We start from the raw sequence: 16720 nt of genomic DNA, 5'->3' as shown, positions 1-16720 counted from the left end.
TAGTGACCTTTCAGAACCTAATAAGCCTGACAAAGAAGAATCCATGGAGGTGGAGATCGAAGCTAGCAATAGCAGCAGTGGTTCCAACCAAGTGGACAATGCCATTTCAAGCAGTAATAATTCCACATTGGGTACCTCAGCTACCACAACCTCACTACCTCAAGTAAGGGATCTGACAACTTTGGGCAACTTCTCTGTTATTAACAGCAATGTTATCATTGAAAATCTTCAGAGTACTAGGGTGGCAGTAGCACAGTTTTCACAAGAGGCAAAATCTAAAGGGGTTACCAACAATAAATTGGCTGTGCCTGCCCTAATGGAACAGCTCCTGGCATTACAGCAGCAACAAATACATCAGCTGCACCTGATTGAGCAAATCCGGCACCAAATATTACTGCTGGCTTCACAAAGTGCAGAGGTACCTACATCTTCTAGTGGGTCTCAAGGGACACTGAGATTATCGGCTACTCCACTGACTACATTGAGCTCCCACTTGTCTCAACAGCTCGCTGCAGCAGCTGGCTTAGCACAAAATCTTGCTAGTCAATCTGCTAGCATTAGTGGTATAAAGCAACTACCCCCAGTACAGCTACCTCAGAGCAGTCCTAACACTATTCCATCCAGCAGTAGTTCCTCTCCAAATATGAATACATTGACAACGACAATAATCCCACCATCTACAGACCGAGTACCTTCAACCACTGGTGGCTCACAGCTCACTAATTCACCAGCACCTGTAACATCTTCACCAGCTTTTGCAATAAGCAGTTTATTGAGCCCCACAGCTAACCCGCTACTACCTCAACCTGTCCCAAGTAACACACTTTTTCCTAGTACATTACCCAATGTTGGAACAACAGCAGAGGATTTAAATTCTCTGAGGAAAAACAAGCCAGCCAGTGTAACTTCTTTTGAAGCAAAGAGTGCATCTGATGAGGCATTCTTCAAACACAAGTGTAGGTTCTGTGCAAAGGTCTTTGGCAGTGACAGTGCCTTGCAGATCCACCTACGGTCTCATACGGGTGAGAGGCCATTTAAATGTAACATTTGTGGAAACCGGTTTTCCACTAAAGGGAATCTAAAAGTTCACTTTCAACGCCACAAAGAGAAATATCCTCACATTCAAATGAATCCATATCCCGTGCCAGAGCATTTAGACAACATTCCTACAAGTACAGGAATCCCTTATGGGATGTCAATACCACCCGAAAAACCTGTAACCAACTGGCTGGACACTAAACCAGTGTTGCCTACACTGACTACTTCTGTTGGGATGCCCCTCCCACCAACCATTCCTAACTTAACACCATTTATTAAGACTGAGGAGCCCCAGCCTATTGCTATTAGTCATCCACTAGCTAGCCCATCAGATTCAGTAAAAAGTGATTTGACAAATACCGAACCACTAATTAAAAAAAATGGCAGTCTTCCAGAAGGTGCTGAACCCAGTGACTTGCCTAGCTCGGAAGAGAAAGGGGAAGAAATTTTACAGCAGTCAAATAACTTTCAAAATTATAATAGTGGGGGCTGTTCTCCTGCAGGCGACTCTGGTTGTACCAATACTGCAAATTTTTCTAACCCCCTTCTACCATTAATGTCAGAGCAGTTCAAAGCTAAATTTCCATTTGGAGGTCTTTTGGATGCAGCCCCTGCATCGGAGACTTCCAAATTGCAACAGCTTGTGGAAAACATTGACAAAAAGTCTAGTGACCCCAATGAGTGTGTCATTTGCCACCGGGTACTGAGCTGTCAGAGTGCACTGAAAATGCATTACCGCATTCACACTGGAGAAAGACCCTTCAAATGCAAAGTATGTGGCCGTGCTTTTACCACAAAAGGCAACCTAAAGACCCATTACAGTGTTCACCGTGCCATGCCACCACTTAGAGTACAGCATTCATGTCCTATTTGTCAAAAGAAATTTACCAATGCTGTTGTTCTGCAACAGCATATCAGAATGCATATGGGTGGACAAATTCCTAATACTCCTGTTGCTGAAAACTATCCTGATTCTATGGAATCTGATACTGGTTCTTTTGATGAGAAAACTATTGATGATTTAGACAACTTCTCAGATGAAAACATGGAAGATTGTCCCGACAGCAGTGTCCCAGATACTCCTAAATCTGCAGATGTGTCCCAGGATAGTCGATCATCCTCGCCTGTGCCCAATGAAGTCTCAAGCATTGCTGCTTTGGAGAATCAAATGAAGATGATTAGTGCTGGACTAGTAGAGCAGCTCCAGGCCAGTCTGAAGTCAACAGAAAATGGCTCTGTTGAGGGTGATCATATGACTAATGACTCTTCATCTTTTGGGGGAGATATAGAAAGTCAGAGTGCTGGAAGCCCGGCAGCTTCAGAATCTACATACTCCATGAATGCTTTGTCACCTAATAGCACAAATGACTTTATGAAATTCCCTAACACAGAAGAGAAGCAGCAAAAAGCTTTACCACCTGATCTTCCTAATGGAATGTCTCCAACCCCTGCCAATGGTGGTGCCCTTGATTTGACTTCCACTAACACTGATAAAATGGTCAAAGACGAATCTTTGGGTATGTTATTTTCATTCAGAGATCGGAGTAAGTTTAAAAACACAATTTGTGATATATGTGGAAAAACATTTGCATGTCAGAGTGCCTTGGACATTCATTACAGAAGCCATACCAAAGAGAGACCATTTATTTGCACAGCCTGCAACCGTGGCTTTTCCACTAAAGGCAATTTGAAACAGCATATGCTTACACATCAGATGAGAGATCTACCATCCCAACTTTTTGAGCCTAACTCCAATTTGACGACCACCACCATTAGTTCAACTGCAAACCCAGCTACTAATCCTCTAGCAGCCCTCATAAAAAGTGAATTTAATGGTTTCATACATGGCTCACCTCAGGACAACAAGGAACAACCTTCAAGTATTACATCTTCAGGATCTATATCATCTTCAGCCACATCTCCTGCTCTCCTTTCATCCTTGGCCAGAAGGACTCCTAAACAGCACTACTGCCATGCATGTGGCAAGTCTTTTTCATCTTCCAGTGCTTTACAAATCCATGAACGAACCCATACTGGTGAAAAACCATTTGCTTGCACCATATGTGGCAGAGCCTTTACTACAAAAGGGAATCTTAAGGTAAAATTATTTATTACTGATGTAAAAATTGCAGTGAGAGGATTTTTATTGCTTTATTTTTAATTTTTGTAGTTTTTTTTTGCCAACAAGTGTTGCATGCTATTCTCCACCTTCAAACTTTTCTGAATTTTATGTCTCAAGCTTCCAAAGGGTGTGTTTTTAATTCATTTTGATTTTTTTGGATTTTTTATTTGTTAGCATTTTGTCATTCAGCAGTATACCATTTATGCAAATGATGCAAAAAAAGCATCAGCAGCTGGAGGGATTTTTTTTTTTTTTTTTTTATTTTTTAGACTAGAATACTGGTGATCGCAAAAGAAACCTGTATTTAGGGAAATATAGATGGTGCTGTTTCCTTCTGAAGCTGTTCTTGTCTGTTTCTGGCCTTGGACACTGGCCTGGAACAAGCATGCAGCTCAAAAGAGTAGGCTGGTTATCTTAAGCCAAACCTCCATCAGGTTTTCATTGCTGTCTGTGTTCCCATTAGAGAATTTTGGTAGTTACTGCTGTCACCAAATCATGAATGGAGGTGAAATCTTCTATTGGGTAGGGTACACCACCCCCATTATGTTCTCCTACCTGTTGTGATCATTGGTCACTTTTGTTTTCTGAAAGAAAAATGTATTCATGCAGTAGACGGGTGAGCAGTGCATTTTAAAAATGTAGGCATTAGAGTCCAGAAGGGTGGTGGCCATTTTTTAAAGAGTATGCAGTCAATTATACATTTTTACCTTTTTAGATATGCCCATAGAACATTTCCTTGGGCAGAAACTGGGTAATTTCATCAAATTGCAGAAGAGGACGAGTAATTACACAGGCTGCCCATTAGTCCACAGGGATGGTTGGTCTACTTCTTTGTTGGTCCAGGTCTATCATCCAGAAAAAGATAAACTTGCCAGCAAAGAATAGGGGGTTGAGTTGGGCTGGAACATGGAGAGTTCTACTTATTGTACTCCCCTTTCCCATGTTATGCCAACAGATGCTAACGAAGTGCACATTGCAGCAAAAACTAATGCTGTGCGTGCAGAGGATGCTTAAACCATGCCACTAGTATGTCATGAGCTTCTGGTTGCGTTTCCCAAAAAATTACATGCACCACATAGATATCTTTTTTTCTTAAATGCACCATATAGCATACCATCTTATCTACTAACTAAAACCATTTCCCTTGCCTATTTTTGTTAAATGCCTGAACAGTGAAGACTTTCAGTGTTGCTTTTGCTGCCATTTTCTCAGAATATTTTGTTCTCTTGCTCTTGGCCTCTATGAAATTGATCCTATTATTATTAAATAGTTCACTACGTGTACAAGGGACAGTGCTTTTTATTGCTGAATTTCAGCACCATCCCTTACACTATGCTTGTTTGCACAATAAATTTATTTTTTGGATATATATTCTCTTGGACAGTATATAAAAAAAACTCCCACTGTTTAGATACAACATACTAGATACTGCAAGAGTTTGTATCTTAACTAGGCTGAAAGGCCCCTGGAAATGTGCAAATTGTGAAACATTTCTACTTTTACTGTGTGTGTGTGTGTGTATATGTATATGTATATATATATATATATATATATATATATATATATATATATATATATATATATATATATATATATATATATATATATATATATAATCTCATTCTAAATGTATGTAATTTTATATGAAGTTGCTCCGGCATTGCATAACAAAGTGAACCCAATGAGTGCTTCAGAAGAATTGCATCACTAAGCTTCAACTATGCTAGTAATAGGATTGTTATTGGTTCTATTTTTGCTTACTCTAAAATGTGTCTAAATGTGTCTTTTAAGTTTATAAAAATAGGATGCTGTCAGTCAAGCAGCAGTTTGATTTTTTTTTATATATTTAATATTCTTTTTTTGTAGCCGTGTTTAGGGTTAAGATGAAATGGTAAATTTCCTCTAGATGCAGCCATATTGAATAAATATCTTTAGTGTCCAGACATAGAGAAGTGACTCAAGTGCAATTTATAATGCAAAATTATAATTAGAAATCCCCCCGCCCCATCTTTTGCTATAAAGCTCTGATCTTCATTTGACAGTTGACTTTTAACAATTGCAATGCACTTTTTATGTTGCAATCCTGTACGTGTAACAGAAACTTTCATTTATTTGTATCGCTAGGTGTGTGTGTGTGTAATTTTATCACTATTGCAGAGCATTGATTTTTTTTTTTTTTTTTTTCTTTTTTACTAGAGAAGGCTTTTCCTATTTTTTTATTTTTTCCCTAATGTTGAAATTTTTAAGTAAAACTGTATGCAAAGTTTTTAAGGTAATTTTTGTAGTGTTTAAATTATTTTATAGCATCACATTATCTGTTTTTATTTTTTATTTTTATTTTTTCAGTCGAGCACTGTTTCATTGAACCAGTTTCAGTAAATTATATGACCTAATTTTTCCTTCTGCTGATGTACAGCGATTTTTGCTAAGCCTGCCTTTGCAGTATTGCCTATACCTTGCCGACCTTTAATGATCTGTCCACTTTTAGAATAATTCTGTATTGTACTTGTTGGGAAATGTTCCATTTAGAATGGTCAGTTGATAACACTGGTGGAAAGTCGCAGTCTTATGGTAACTAGTGTTAATTATAATGTTCTATCCAGTTTTCACATCTGAAAAACTAAACAACTCTGGGGTGACAAACCACAAACTTCTCCATAACAGGTAATAGACTTTACTAGATGAGACTAGGCTACCTCCCTATTAGAGGTAATAGACTTTACTAGAAATGACTAGGTGAATTCATAATCATTTAGTAGTAAAACCTCATGTTTGGGGCCCTTTAGAGATGATGGGGAAATTGAGAATGGGCTGTAGCTGATATTTCCACTTTAATGGAGATGTACTTTTGCGTCACTTTCTACAAAGAATAGAACATATTTTACCTTCTAAACATCTAGAATTGAAATCTGCTAAATATTTAATAGTATAACAATATAGTATAACATTAAATTTTTAAGGCAAATATATTTAGCCATCCCATTTTGGTAACTTTTTGTTTTTGTTCAGATTGTAGTAGAAGTGTTTTAATGTAAGTGCAATTCTGGTATCTCTAATGACTAAGTCCTGCTCCTTGCATTTATTCCTAAGGTGCTTGTTGATGTGAGATGATTATCACCTCAGTTGACAGATTACAGCCAGCTCGGAAAATGATTGTATGTCTGTGAGCACTGTTCAACCCAAGCAGACATTGCTTGGCCAACTAGTGCTTGCAGTGGGGGGGATTAAGTGGTTGAGCTGATTCCCACCCTCTCCCCAGCTGTTCACTATTCTCCTATGACAGTTCAGGGATGCTCTGTACATAAATATGCTAAATCAGTAAGCATACATGTTTTAACCATTGATACGCCTAAAGAAATATTGTTCCGTTTGACCTTCTTAAGTCATCTCATGTTTATGGGTACCTTTTTACAAAAGGATAGTGGTTGAATGATTTTTCAATGATGCCAGGAGGTTAAGGGCTAGTTTATTTTTATTTATTTTTTTTTGTTTACTTGACTTTCTATTCTTTGGTATTTTTTCAGTATCTGTAAATGGTTCTAATAGTTGTCAATGGGTATGGTAAAACAATGCCTATTTCTACTACATATTGATTATTAAATCTGTCAGGAAACCTCCTGAATGTAGTGAAAAAACATTTTTCTAACTTCATTTTTATTGTGAGATTTGTTTAATTTTTTAATTTTTTTTTTGGCAGGCTTGCAAAAACTGTAGGTTAATGAGGAAAATACTATTTTATTAAACCGTTGTTATGCAGAAATGACAAAACCAGATTAATTAATTATACAGAAAATGGGGAATGCACTGTTTGATGTGCATAGTGTAGAAGTAGGTGATAGTAAAATGTCCCTCAACTTTGCCTTATCTGGGCATTCATATTTAAAAAAAAAATATTGCAATTTTAAGAGTGGGAAGTGATGAAATTTTAATTCCCTAAATTAAGGGAAAAAAGGGGGGGTGGCTTTATAAGGGAGATTATATGCTTCCAACACTGAAGATAGTTTGCGATGCTGGTTTATAACACCTACTAAAGTGCAACTTTGCTTAGGTTGAATCACAAGCATGTGACATAAGAACTGTTGTAGCACAGCCTGAAAAAAATATATAAAAAAAATGCTTTTTACACTTTTTTATTTTTTGTTTTTACTTGTTGGGCAGTAGTGTTGCTGCCTTCTACTATTGTCTTTGGTAGTAGAAGGCTGTATAGTAGATTGTGGCTGCTCAGCAATGCGCTCTATTTGAACATTAATCTGAGCACTGACCGACTTGGGAATTTTGATTCGAAATCTATCCAGATGTGTGTGGAGTGTGTGTTTTTTTTTTTTTTTTTTTTTTTTTTTTTTTTTTTGATGTCCTTTAAAAAAAACAAAAACACATGAGTCTTTGGGATTACCCATTTCAGCAGAAAACTTTGCATTCCGTTAAAAGGTAGTAATGTGTGACAACATGATTTTTCTTTTCACTGCTGTAGAGCAGTCAAAACGAAAAAAAAATTAATTAAAATGCTTTTCCTATAGCTTTTGCCTTAATAAAAAAAAATCCATCTTTTGTTTAATTACAAATGAGAACTGTGGTAAGACCAATCTGGCAGATGTATTCAAGGAAGATGGGGGTTTCTTTACTAAAGGTAAATCCACTGTGCACTTCCAAGTGCATTGCAAGTGCACTTGGAAGGGCACTTGAAAGTAAAGCCGCTGTAGATCTGAGGGGGACATGCAAGAAAAATAAAAAAACAGCATTTTGCCTGCACATGATTGGATGATAAAATCAGCAGAGATTCCCCTCTTTTCAGATCTACCCCTTAGATCTACAGAGTCTGCACTTCCAAGTGCATTTTGTAGTATACTTGTAATGCAGAAGGGATTTGTTATTAGTAAATCAACTCCATATTCTGCTATGATGTGCTTGTGTAGACCCCTTCTGAAGTGCTAGCATTGTATTTATCAGTCCCTTTTTGTTGGGCTATAAACTTTTAATCAGGACTACAAAAACTAGTTTTGAAAAACTGCACGTTTTCTTTAGGCCTGGTAACTGTATTCATGGGCACTGCATAGATCAACATGTGTGCAGTATTTCTATGCATGTTCTTACCAGAATTCTTGTTGGCATCTTAACTACTGTAAGACATGACATAGGCATTTTGAATTGGCTGAAGGACTGCAGACACGTTCATCAGCCTTCATTGCCCTTTGAAAGTATCACTCTGGTATGCTTAGGCTTCTTAAACCAGAGACCTTGAAAGCGGTGATATTTATTTAACATGTCCTCCTTTATAGGACTTGAGTCATACCAGTTTCCTCATGTAACCTGTGTTTCTGATCACAACATATAGAATTCAATGAATATGCTGGTATTCTAAGCTTTGTAGTAGGCACATAAGGGAGCAATTGGGAAGGGGAGGGGGCCTACTACTCTATCCTGACACGACACGCAGCTTCATTCTTATGTGAAACCGTTATTCTATTGACTTTTTGAACAGGTGAGTTTATCTGCTGCAAACCTTAAGTGCTTAACCAAGATGTTTGTTCATCTGCAGCATGGATGACTCAGGTTCTTAAAAAGTAGCTAAGCCCTTGCGTTTGTTCAGTGTTGACAGAGAATTTCTCTAGAGATTGCTGTCAGAAATGTGAGATGAATAATGACTTTTAGGTCATGCAGTCTGTGGACGCGATGAAATTGTGGGATCTGTAAATGTTGTGCTAAATATTTTTATTTTATTTCATCCCTGATTTTAACCCTTTACCCATGTGTGCTGTCAACCCTCATCACTAGCATAAAGAATATAGTGCCAAAGAGGCATTTGCTGTGTAGTGCAACCCCCCCCCCAGGCATGCAGGCTGATGGCCTGCTGCTTTTTTGTACACTGGAAACCGCATTTTGTCCATCTCTGGTATGGACCCAGTGCCTTTTTAATTTAGATGTACCTTCAACTATATAGTGCAAGGGCCTGCCTGAGTGCACACAAATTGAAAGTGTTTAGGTTTGACCTCATATTATATGGTTTTGCAAAATCTTAAGGAAGAAAAATCGAAAGAAAATTGTATAGTGTGTAGAAGGGCAAGTTGCTGGGCTGATGCTTTTGTGAAATATAGATTTTGTGTGTTGTCCCCTGCGCTACCAGGTGGTGAAAATATATATATATATATATATATGTATGATATCCTTCAAACTGATATGTGAATAAAGTAAGTGTTCCTATGGAGTTGCTGCAATACCTAATGTGTTCACAATTACACGTGTAATATTTAAAATTGTAAGTGGTGTTGCGCAATTCCTCTATTGCTTCAATGTGAAATCAACATAAACCATAAATCAAATATGTTCAATAAACTATAATAAGTGTCCAAGTGATCTATTCAAATTTGGGGTATAGTCCTTTTTTGTTGAAAACCAAAAATCGTGTTTTCACCAATCACCTCAGTGCTCACAGAGCTCTCACCTCCATAGGCACATATAAAAAGCCTTAAGCCTCGTACACACAGTACGATTGTTGGCAGGGGATTGTCTGACAGATTGTTGTCCTAAAATCTTAGTATGCTCCTTTTGACAATTGTTGTCCAAATTTTGGCCAACAAATGTTTGATGACATGCTAGTAAATTTTTGGCGGACAACGGTTTGACATCAGGTTTTTGTATGGTCAGTACACAAATCTGTCGCACAAGTCGAAAGTACAAACACGCATGCTCTGAAACAATGCTCACCAAACACTAAATTGGCAAACAGGGCCCAAAGGGTGGTGCTGAATTTCTTCATAGTACGTCACTACATTTGTGTTTTTTGGCATGACAATTGTGTACTCTTAGTATGCAAGACAAGATCCTTGCACATACCCTTTTGACAAAAATCAGAAGCTTGGTTGTCCAAAAAATTTATCGTGTACAAGGCTTTAGGCTCAGATTTTAATATGGGACTGGTAATCCTTCCTTTGGCTAACCCTCTCATTATCTTCTATGTTGGTTCCAAGATCCAGGCTCTTGAAGTATCACTAATATCTCCAATCCACATAGGGGAATGAAATGGACAATATGCCTCCCATAGTATGAAATAATTTAAAACTCAGCCATTTATTAAGAATATTAGATGCTTACATCAAGAGTTAAAATCACATTGGAGCTTAAACTGTTGGCTTTTCCACCTCACGGCCCTTCCGGTCCGCTATCCACTCCAGCCACACCTCTCAGGGCCTGGATCTTGAAACCAACATTAAGGAGAGGGATAGCCCAAGGAAGGATTACCAGTCCCATATTAAAACCTGATCTTCAGGTGTTTTATATGTGGCTATGAGGTGAGAGTTCTGCGAGCACTGAGGTGATTGGTGAAAGCAGTGGTTTTTGGATTTCAACAAAGGACTATACACCATATTTGATTAGATCACTTGGACACTTTGTTTATTGAACATATTTGGTTCATTTTTGATTTATGGCTTATGTTTTATACTATTTATTGCTTTTCAGCTATTGAATATATAATATAAAGGTTTATGTTGATTTCACATTGAAGCAATAGAGGAATTGCGCAACACCACAAATCATAAAAACATGATTGCCCCATTTTCTGCCCTCCGTACACTCTCTAAAGTGTATTGCATCACAGGCTCAATGAGGACAGCAGATTACAAAAATTATAAATGTCCATCTAGCATTATGACTTTTCACAAGTGTTATCATATTAGTACCTTACAGGGTTAAGGGGTGTAGGGATGTATGTATTTTAGCTTTTCAAAGCTACATAAATGTAAAGTATTGGATTAAAATATTTACCACTTGAGGCCACTGAGGGATGCAGTTGACGCAGTCTTTTTGCTGTGAGTGCCCTACAATTTTATATCCTCTTTATTCTGTTCATAACACTCCACAGCTGTATCTCCTAGTTCATACAGCTCTAAATGGATTCTGGGAGATTCAGTAAGCTGGCACTGTGGAGATTTAATAGAAAACCCAGCATCTGTAAACAAAATGGCAATAGAAGCCCCTGGTATAAAATGTTTACTTGTAAACCAGATTAAAATGGATGAAAGATCAGCTTGTAAAGTGGAAAAAACACCAAAACCATTAGAGCTCATTCATACTTAAATGCACATTAACATGCATTGATGAGTATTGCCATTGTGTGTGTGTGTGTGTGTGTGTTTTTTTTTTTTCACTCACTGCGATGCACTTGATGGATTGCTTCTTTTTGATTTTTAATGTGTATTTTTTTTGCTGAAAGCTAAGCGAGATGAGTAGTTGAGAGCATGGGTGCCATATGTTTGCAGGCCTCCAATTAATCTGTTTGAGAAAAGAAGTAAAATAGTGCTGAACCCATAGTGTTATCTCATTGGTATTGATGTTGATGTACATGATTTGGTTCCAGAGCAGGTGCCTTCTACATCCCAGAGTATTTCCATGGTCTGCTTGGCTGATTGTAGCATAAATAGACATTGAAGTGCCATACCACTGTGAAGAGTTTTCAATACAACATTTCAATAAAGTCAGTAGAAAAATCCAAAAAGTATCCAATGTTTTGGGGTTCCAAAAGTCCGCCTTTATCAGCGCTTGATTAACAACAATGTGAATAGACTAAAAGTAAGCTACCTTTTTTATTATCTGTAGGAAGAGAATGAAAGCTGGGTAAGTATTGTGTAAAGTTGGTAATAATACCTTTTACCTAACACTTAACCTGCTTTCATTTATCTTCTTTCTACATATAACATTAAAGGTATAGCTCACTTCTGGTCTATTCATTGTCCACAGTTGTCCAAATTAAGGGAGCTCTCTAACAACCAAAACACATTGGGATAGTTTTTGGATTGACCCCCTGACTGTTGAAATCAATTTGTATCTGGTCCTCTTAGAAGTAGGTTGGCACTTAAACTTCCATTTTTGATCCAGCTAATCCATGACACCAAAGGTGGTGTGTGTGTCTGTCACATTTTTTTTATATGCAAATGTAAATATGTAATACAATTGTTTAAATTAAACAATCTGAATTGTTCCTGCCAAGCAAACTAACCTTTTTATGTACTTTAATTCAGGTTCACATGGGCACTCACATGTGGAACAGTACACCTGCAAGGAGAGGAAGGCGACTTTCTGTGGATGGACCCATGGCATTTTTAGGAGCAAATCCAGTTAAATTTCCAGAAATTTTCCCAAAAGACTTGGTTGCCAGGACAGGAAATGGGGATCCATCAACTTTCTGGAACCAGTATGCTGCAGCACTGTCAAATGGATTGGCCATGAAGACCAATGAAATCTCGGTTATACAGAATGGTGGAATTACTCCAATGACTGGAAGTTTGGGAAATGGTGGGAGCTCACCTGTTAGTGGCATGACTGGAAACTTGGAAAAACTGCAAAACTCCGAACCAAATGCACCTCTAGCTGGTCTGGAGAAACTAGCAAGCAGTGAAAATGGGACTTCTTTTAGATTTATGCGTTTTGTGGAGGACAGCAAAGAGATTGCCACAAATTAGCACGTCTCTTCTCGAGGACAGTATGCGCAGCCAGAGGTTGCTTCTTTGATTTTTATTTTATTTTTTCAAGGGTTTTTTTTTTTTCACTGCACCGTTGAGACTTTTTTTTTTTTTTGTTTTTTTTGTATCATGTTCAAGTTGTAGAGTTTCAAGTGAGTGTATTTATTAGTGATACTAACTTTTGTTCTGCATACAAATGCAAGCATTAACTTTGGTCTTTGTATTTGAAACTAAATACTAATAGACTGGAGTTGTAAACAGGCTGTAACATTTATGGCAACTTGCAAGTCTTGACAGTTGATCATTTGGCATTAACTTATTTTATATATTCATTTTTAACATGGTCCCTGATGTTAATGCATAAAGTAATGTGGGAAAATTGACTTTATGACCATAAGTGAATTTACATTTGATGAGACGTTTCTCACCTGCATTTTTTTGGATTGGAGGGGCATGGACTATGAAAAGGACTGATTTTATGGATTGTACAGTGTAATCTTGAACAGCTGTTGGGTTTTGTTTCACTTTTTTTTATTTGAAGAGGACTTTAATTTTTAAATTTAAACCCTTACATGTTCACCAATAGATGTTCTGTGCATTTTATTGTTTCTAATGTCTATAGACTTGTGTACAGTGGAAAGAATGCAGGCTGTATGAAACGGGATGAGATTTTATTCTTTGCAACGGACACCTTCCTCCTTCCCCATCCCTATTTGTAGTTATGTTCATCATAGGAGATGTGCTGGAATTTCACAATTGCTGCTAAATATAGCATCTTAAACAACCTTCCATTTCAAAATGAAGAAAAAATGTAGATGCTTGTGTATATGTACATATATAAATATATAAATGAGAAAATATTCATTTTCATTGATTGTAAAATAAGCTTTATGATCTTAAAGCCTCTTGGGCCTGCAAAAAAATTCTAATTCAATGCATTGCATTTCTTTAGCAGTGACAACGTTGAAACGAAACAGTCCTTTTATTCTCTAATAGCAGAACGAAGTTAGGTGTGGTTCATGGATTTTTTTTTTTGGTCTGTTCTTTTAAAGGGGAAATGGACATTTTATACACTTTCTTTTGGAAAGTTGGACGTCCGACTCCCATTTGATGATTTACTGATCAATAGGAAAATACTGTAATTTTAATAGTTACTCAAATACATAAATTTTCCAACATGTGTGTTTTAAGGCTTGCAATTGTGTTATGGTTTCACCATCACTGAAAGAAGGGGATTTTATATATATATATATATATATATATATATATATATATATATATATATATATATTTTAAGAATGTCCCCAGTGTACCATATGAAGGAGAACAGTCCTGTTTTAAAAGTTTGCAGACTGAACAACTTCTCCACCCCCCCCTCCCCCCCCATTTTAAAATACCCTTCGTTTTCATGCATGAAGAAATCTCTATAATTTCTAACCATACATTACATTTTTCTATTCCTTCATATTTCTATATTTTTGTTGTAGTTATTTACCTATTCAACTTCCTGTAAAGTTCCGATATTAAAAAATGCAATATTAGGTGACACCTCGATAGCAATTTTAAGCTTCTGGTGTGATCCCAAAAAAAGTGTGGCCAGTATGCCAGGTAATTCAATAAGAGATTTAATGCAACACATTATTTGGCAGTAAGAGTGTAGTTTAAAGTTTGCACCAACTTCATGAAACCTGTGCAACATTTGTATTGTTAGTACTAATGTGTGTCATAATAATGTAGTTCTTGGTTGAAAAAAAAAAAAATTGCTATTGCAACAAGCACCAAAAAAATTCACTATTCACTAAAATAAAGCTTTCCATTATGGATTACACCCGGCCATGCATAAAAGCAGGTTTGCAGCATCTGTTAGACAACACTTATACAGAGTCACTTACACCTCATAAACACATACATGAAACTGTAGCAAGTTGTGTCATTTGTCACACTACCACAAGACCAATTCCTAATCGGTATCAACGAGACATTGAGTTTCACAGGGATTCCAGTCCATAGGGCTGGCTGGGTCAACTCGTACTGTAATTTGCTGGGTCTTTTTTTTTTTTTTTTTTATATGCAGTTGCATGTATAGACAAATCTTCTAAGCCCCCTGTGGTCTTTGTGTGTGGTCAGCTGTTTAGATTTATAAATGACACTAAAGCTTAGACAGGCTATTGAAAAACGCTCAGATTGTGTGCAGCTTCCATGTCCCTTGAGGACTAACAGGTGGAATGTATCCCGAGTATCAACTGGATTTATTTTTAACCCACCTGCATGAATACATATTTATCTGTTTAAATACAGAGGGAGTTTTTTTTTTTCCACACAAAGGTAAACATTGACTTATTTGAAATTGTGTCCTAGTTAATGATAGAAAAGACAGGGTTTAATAAGTGTAACATAACATTAGATGTTGGTTTATAAAAAAGGACTGTTGGCTTTGTTTGTATAAAACATATGCATTGACTCTTAGAGCATGAAGCTGCTTTTTTTTTCTATTCTAAGTTTTTGGATGGATATCACATGATCCTCCCCTGTCCTCACTACTTGTTAACTCTTTAACATTTTTATACTGGAAATTGTTAGTGGGTATAAAGATAAATGTAGCTGATTGATTTGCTTTATTGGTGCACATTCATTATTTTCTGGGAAATATCACTGAATCTTTCACATAGTGGGGGGGAAAAAAACTCAATTTGGGGTATGCCGAGAAATCTTTCCTTTACTCAAAAGGGCACTAGTTTTAATGCTTTTAACTTCATTTTTTTTTTCTGGCTGCTCTCAGTATGGACATATCTAAATTTTTTCGCAGATCTATTCACCTGTCATTGCAATCAGTTTAGAAGTTTAAAAATGCATAATTTTATATTTAGGCATAACTACAACTTTTGTTATGCTACAAAAGTGACAGTTTTTATTAGAAATTTGTAATCGGTTAGAACTAAACTTTTGCTTGATGTGTGTTTTTTTTTTTTTTTTTTTTTGACTTGGTGAGACAGTGAAACAGGGCCGTCTTTAAGGCAGGGCAAAAGGGGCAGCTGCCCTGGGCCCTGTCATTGTTGTGGGGCCCAAAGCAGCTGCCTCTTGCTTGCCAACTATCCCAGTTTAATTTCCCTTGGCCCTTGAAGTTTTAGTCCCTAGCTTTGTCCTGATATCTCAATGTAAAGTGCTGCTGTTAATGCTGCCCAGCTCTGCCTTATTGTTGTGTACAGATGACTCAGCAGCAGACCTTGTGTTTACATGTAAATAGCTGCATCCGGCAGCATAGATATGTAAATAAAGGTAGCATTCATATGTATATCATGCGCCCTGCAGTGAGAAGAGGTGCTGTAACCTCTAGCAACCAATCAGTGAGCAGTATTACTGTACAATAATCTCTAGCAACCAATCAACAAGCAGAAATCATGTGTTGCAACATCTAGCAACTAATCAGTGAGCTGTAATGTGTGATGTAACCTCTAGCAACCAGTCAGTAAAGGTAATGATACACTGTAACCTCTGGCAACCAATCGCAATCACTTCCTGATCTGATACAGTAAACTGCTTTTAAGTCTAGCTGCTATTTATTGTATGTCTCAGAGCAGGCGGAGAGTGAAACTTTATGGGGGGCCCTAAGAAAACGTTTGCCCAGGGTCCAATCACTATTAAAGACGGCCCTGCAGTGAAAGGACATGCATGATGCACCTTTGGCAAAAATGTAATTATCTCCTTGTAACTTTTGATCTTATTTGCTGGTGTTAGTATTTTTTAGCCTGGTGATATAACTGCACTTGTGCTCCACTGAAATCTAGGAGTCCTCCTACCACGGTGACACATGGGATTTGTAGTTTTAAATTCATAGATCCATGTGAATGAATACAGCTGTTCAGAGAGCTACACAATGCCAACTTTAAAACAAAATTAGTGTGTACAGGGAGAACCGTGTGGAATGTGACCTTGTTTCTACACCCCAAATATGGAAAAACCCTTAAAATGAAACCTGGCCACAAAAGCAGACTATGCATTAAGTACCCTTTTTTTTCTTATTTATTTCTCCTGCTTTCTAAGCCTCAGTATTAGCCCATTATTGTGACTAACTGGCTAATATTATATCTATATGGGAAGGGCCAAG

General features: G+C 37.2%; 1 protein-coding gene across 1 annotated transcript in view; it reads left to right on the top strand.

Moving 5' to 3' along the window:
- SALL1 (spalt like transcription factor 1) overlaps positions 1-13793 on the top strand; it is a 21274-nt gene extending 7481 nt beyond the window's left edge. Inside the window, exons 3-4 of the mRNA XM_077458429.1 lie at positions 1-3136; positions 12175-13793. The exon at positions 1-3136 is cut by the window's left edge and continues 253 nt beyond it. Of these exons, the coding sequence (XP_077314555.1) occupies positions 1-3136; positions 12175-12615 (3577 nt within the window). The 3' untranslated portion in view covers positions 12616-13793. The remainder of the gene's footprint in view (positions 3137-12174) is intronic.
- The last annotated feature ends 2927 nt before the right edge of the window (positions 13794-16720 follow it).

The sequence above is a fragment of the Lithobates pipiens genome, unplaced genomic scaffold (assembly GCF_037356315.1).
Source record: "Lithobates pipiens isolate NorthernLeopardFrog02 unplaced genomic scaffold, aLitPip1_a1.2 Scaffold_10, whole genome shotgun sequence".
NCBI lineage: Eukaryota > Metazoa > Chordata > Amphibia > Anura > Ranidae > Lithobates > Lithobates pipiens.
Note: the sequence above shows the minus strand (reverse complement) of the source record. Positions and strands in the feature narration are given on the sequence as shown.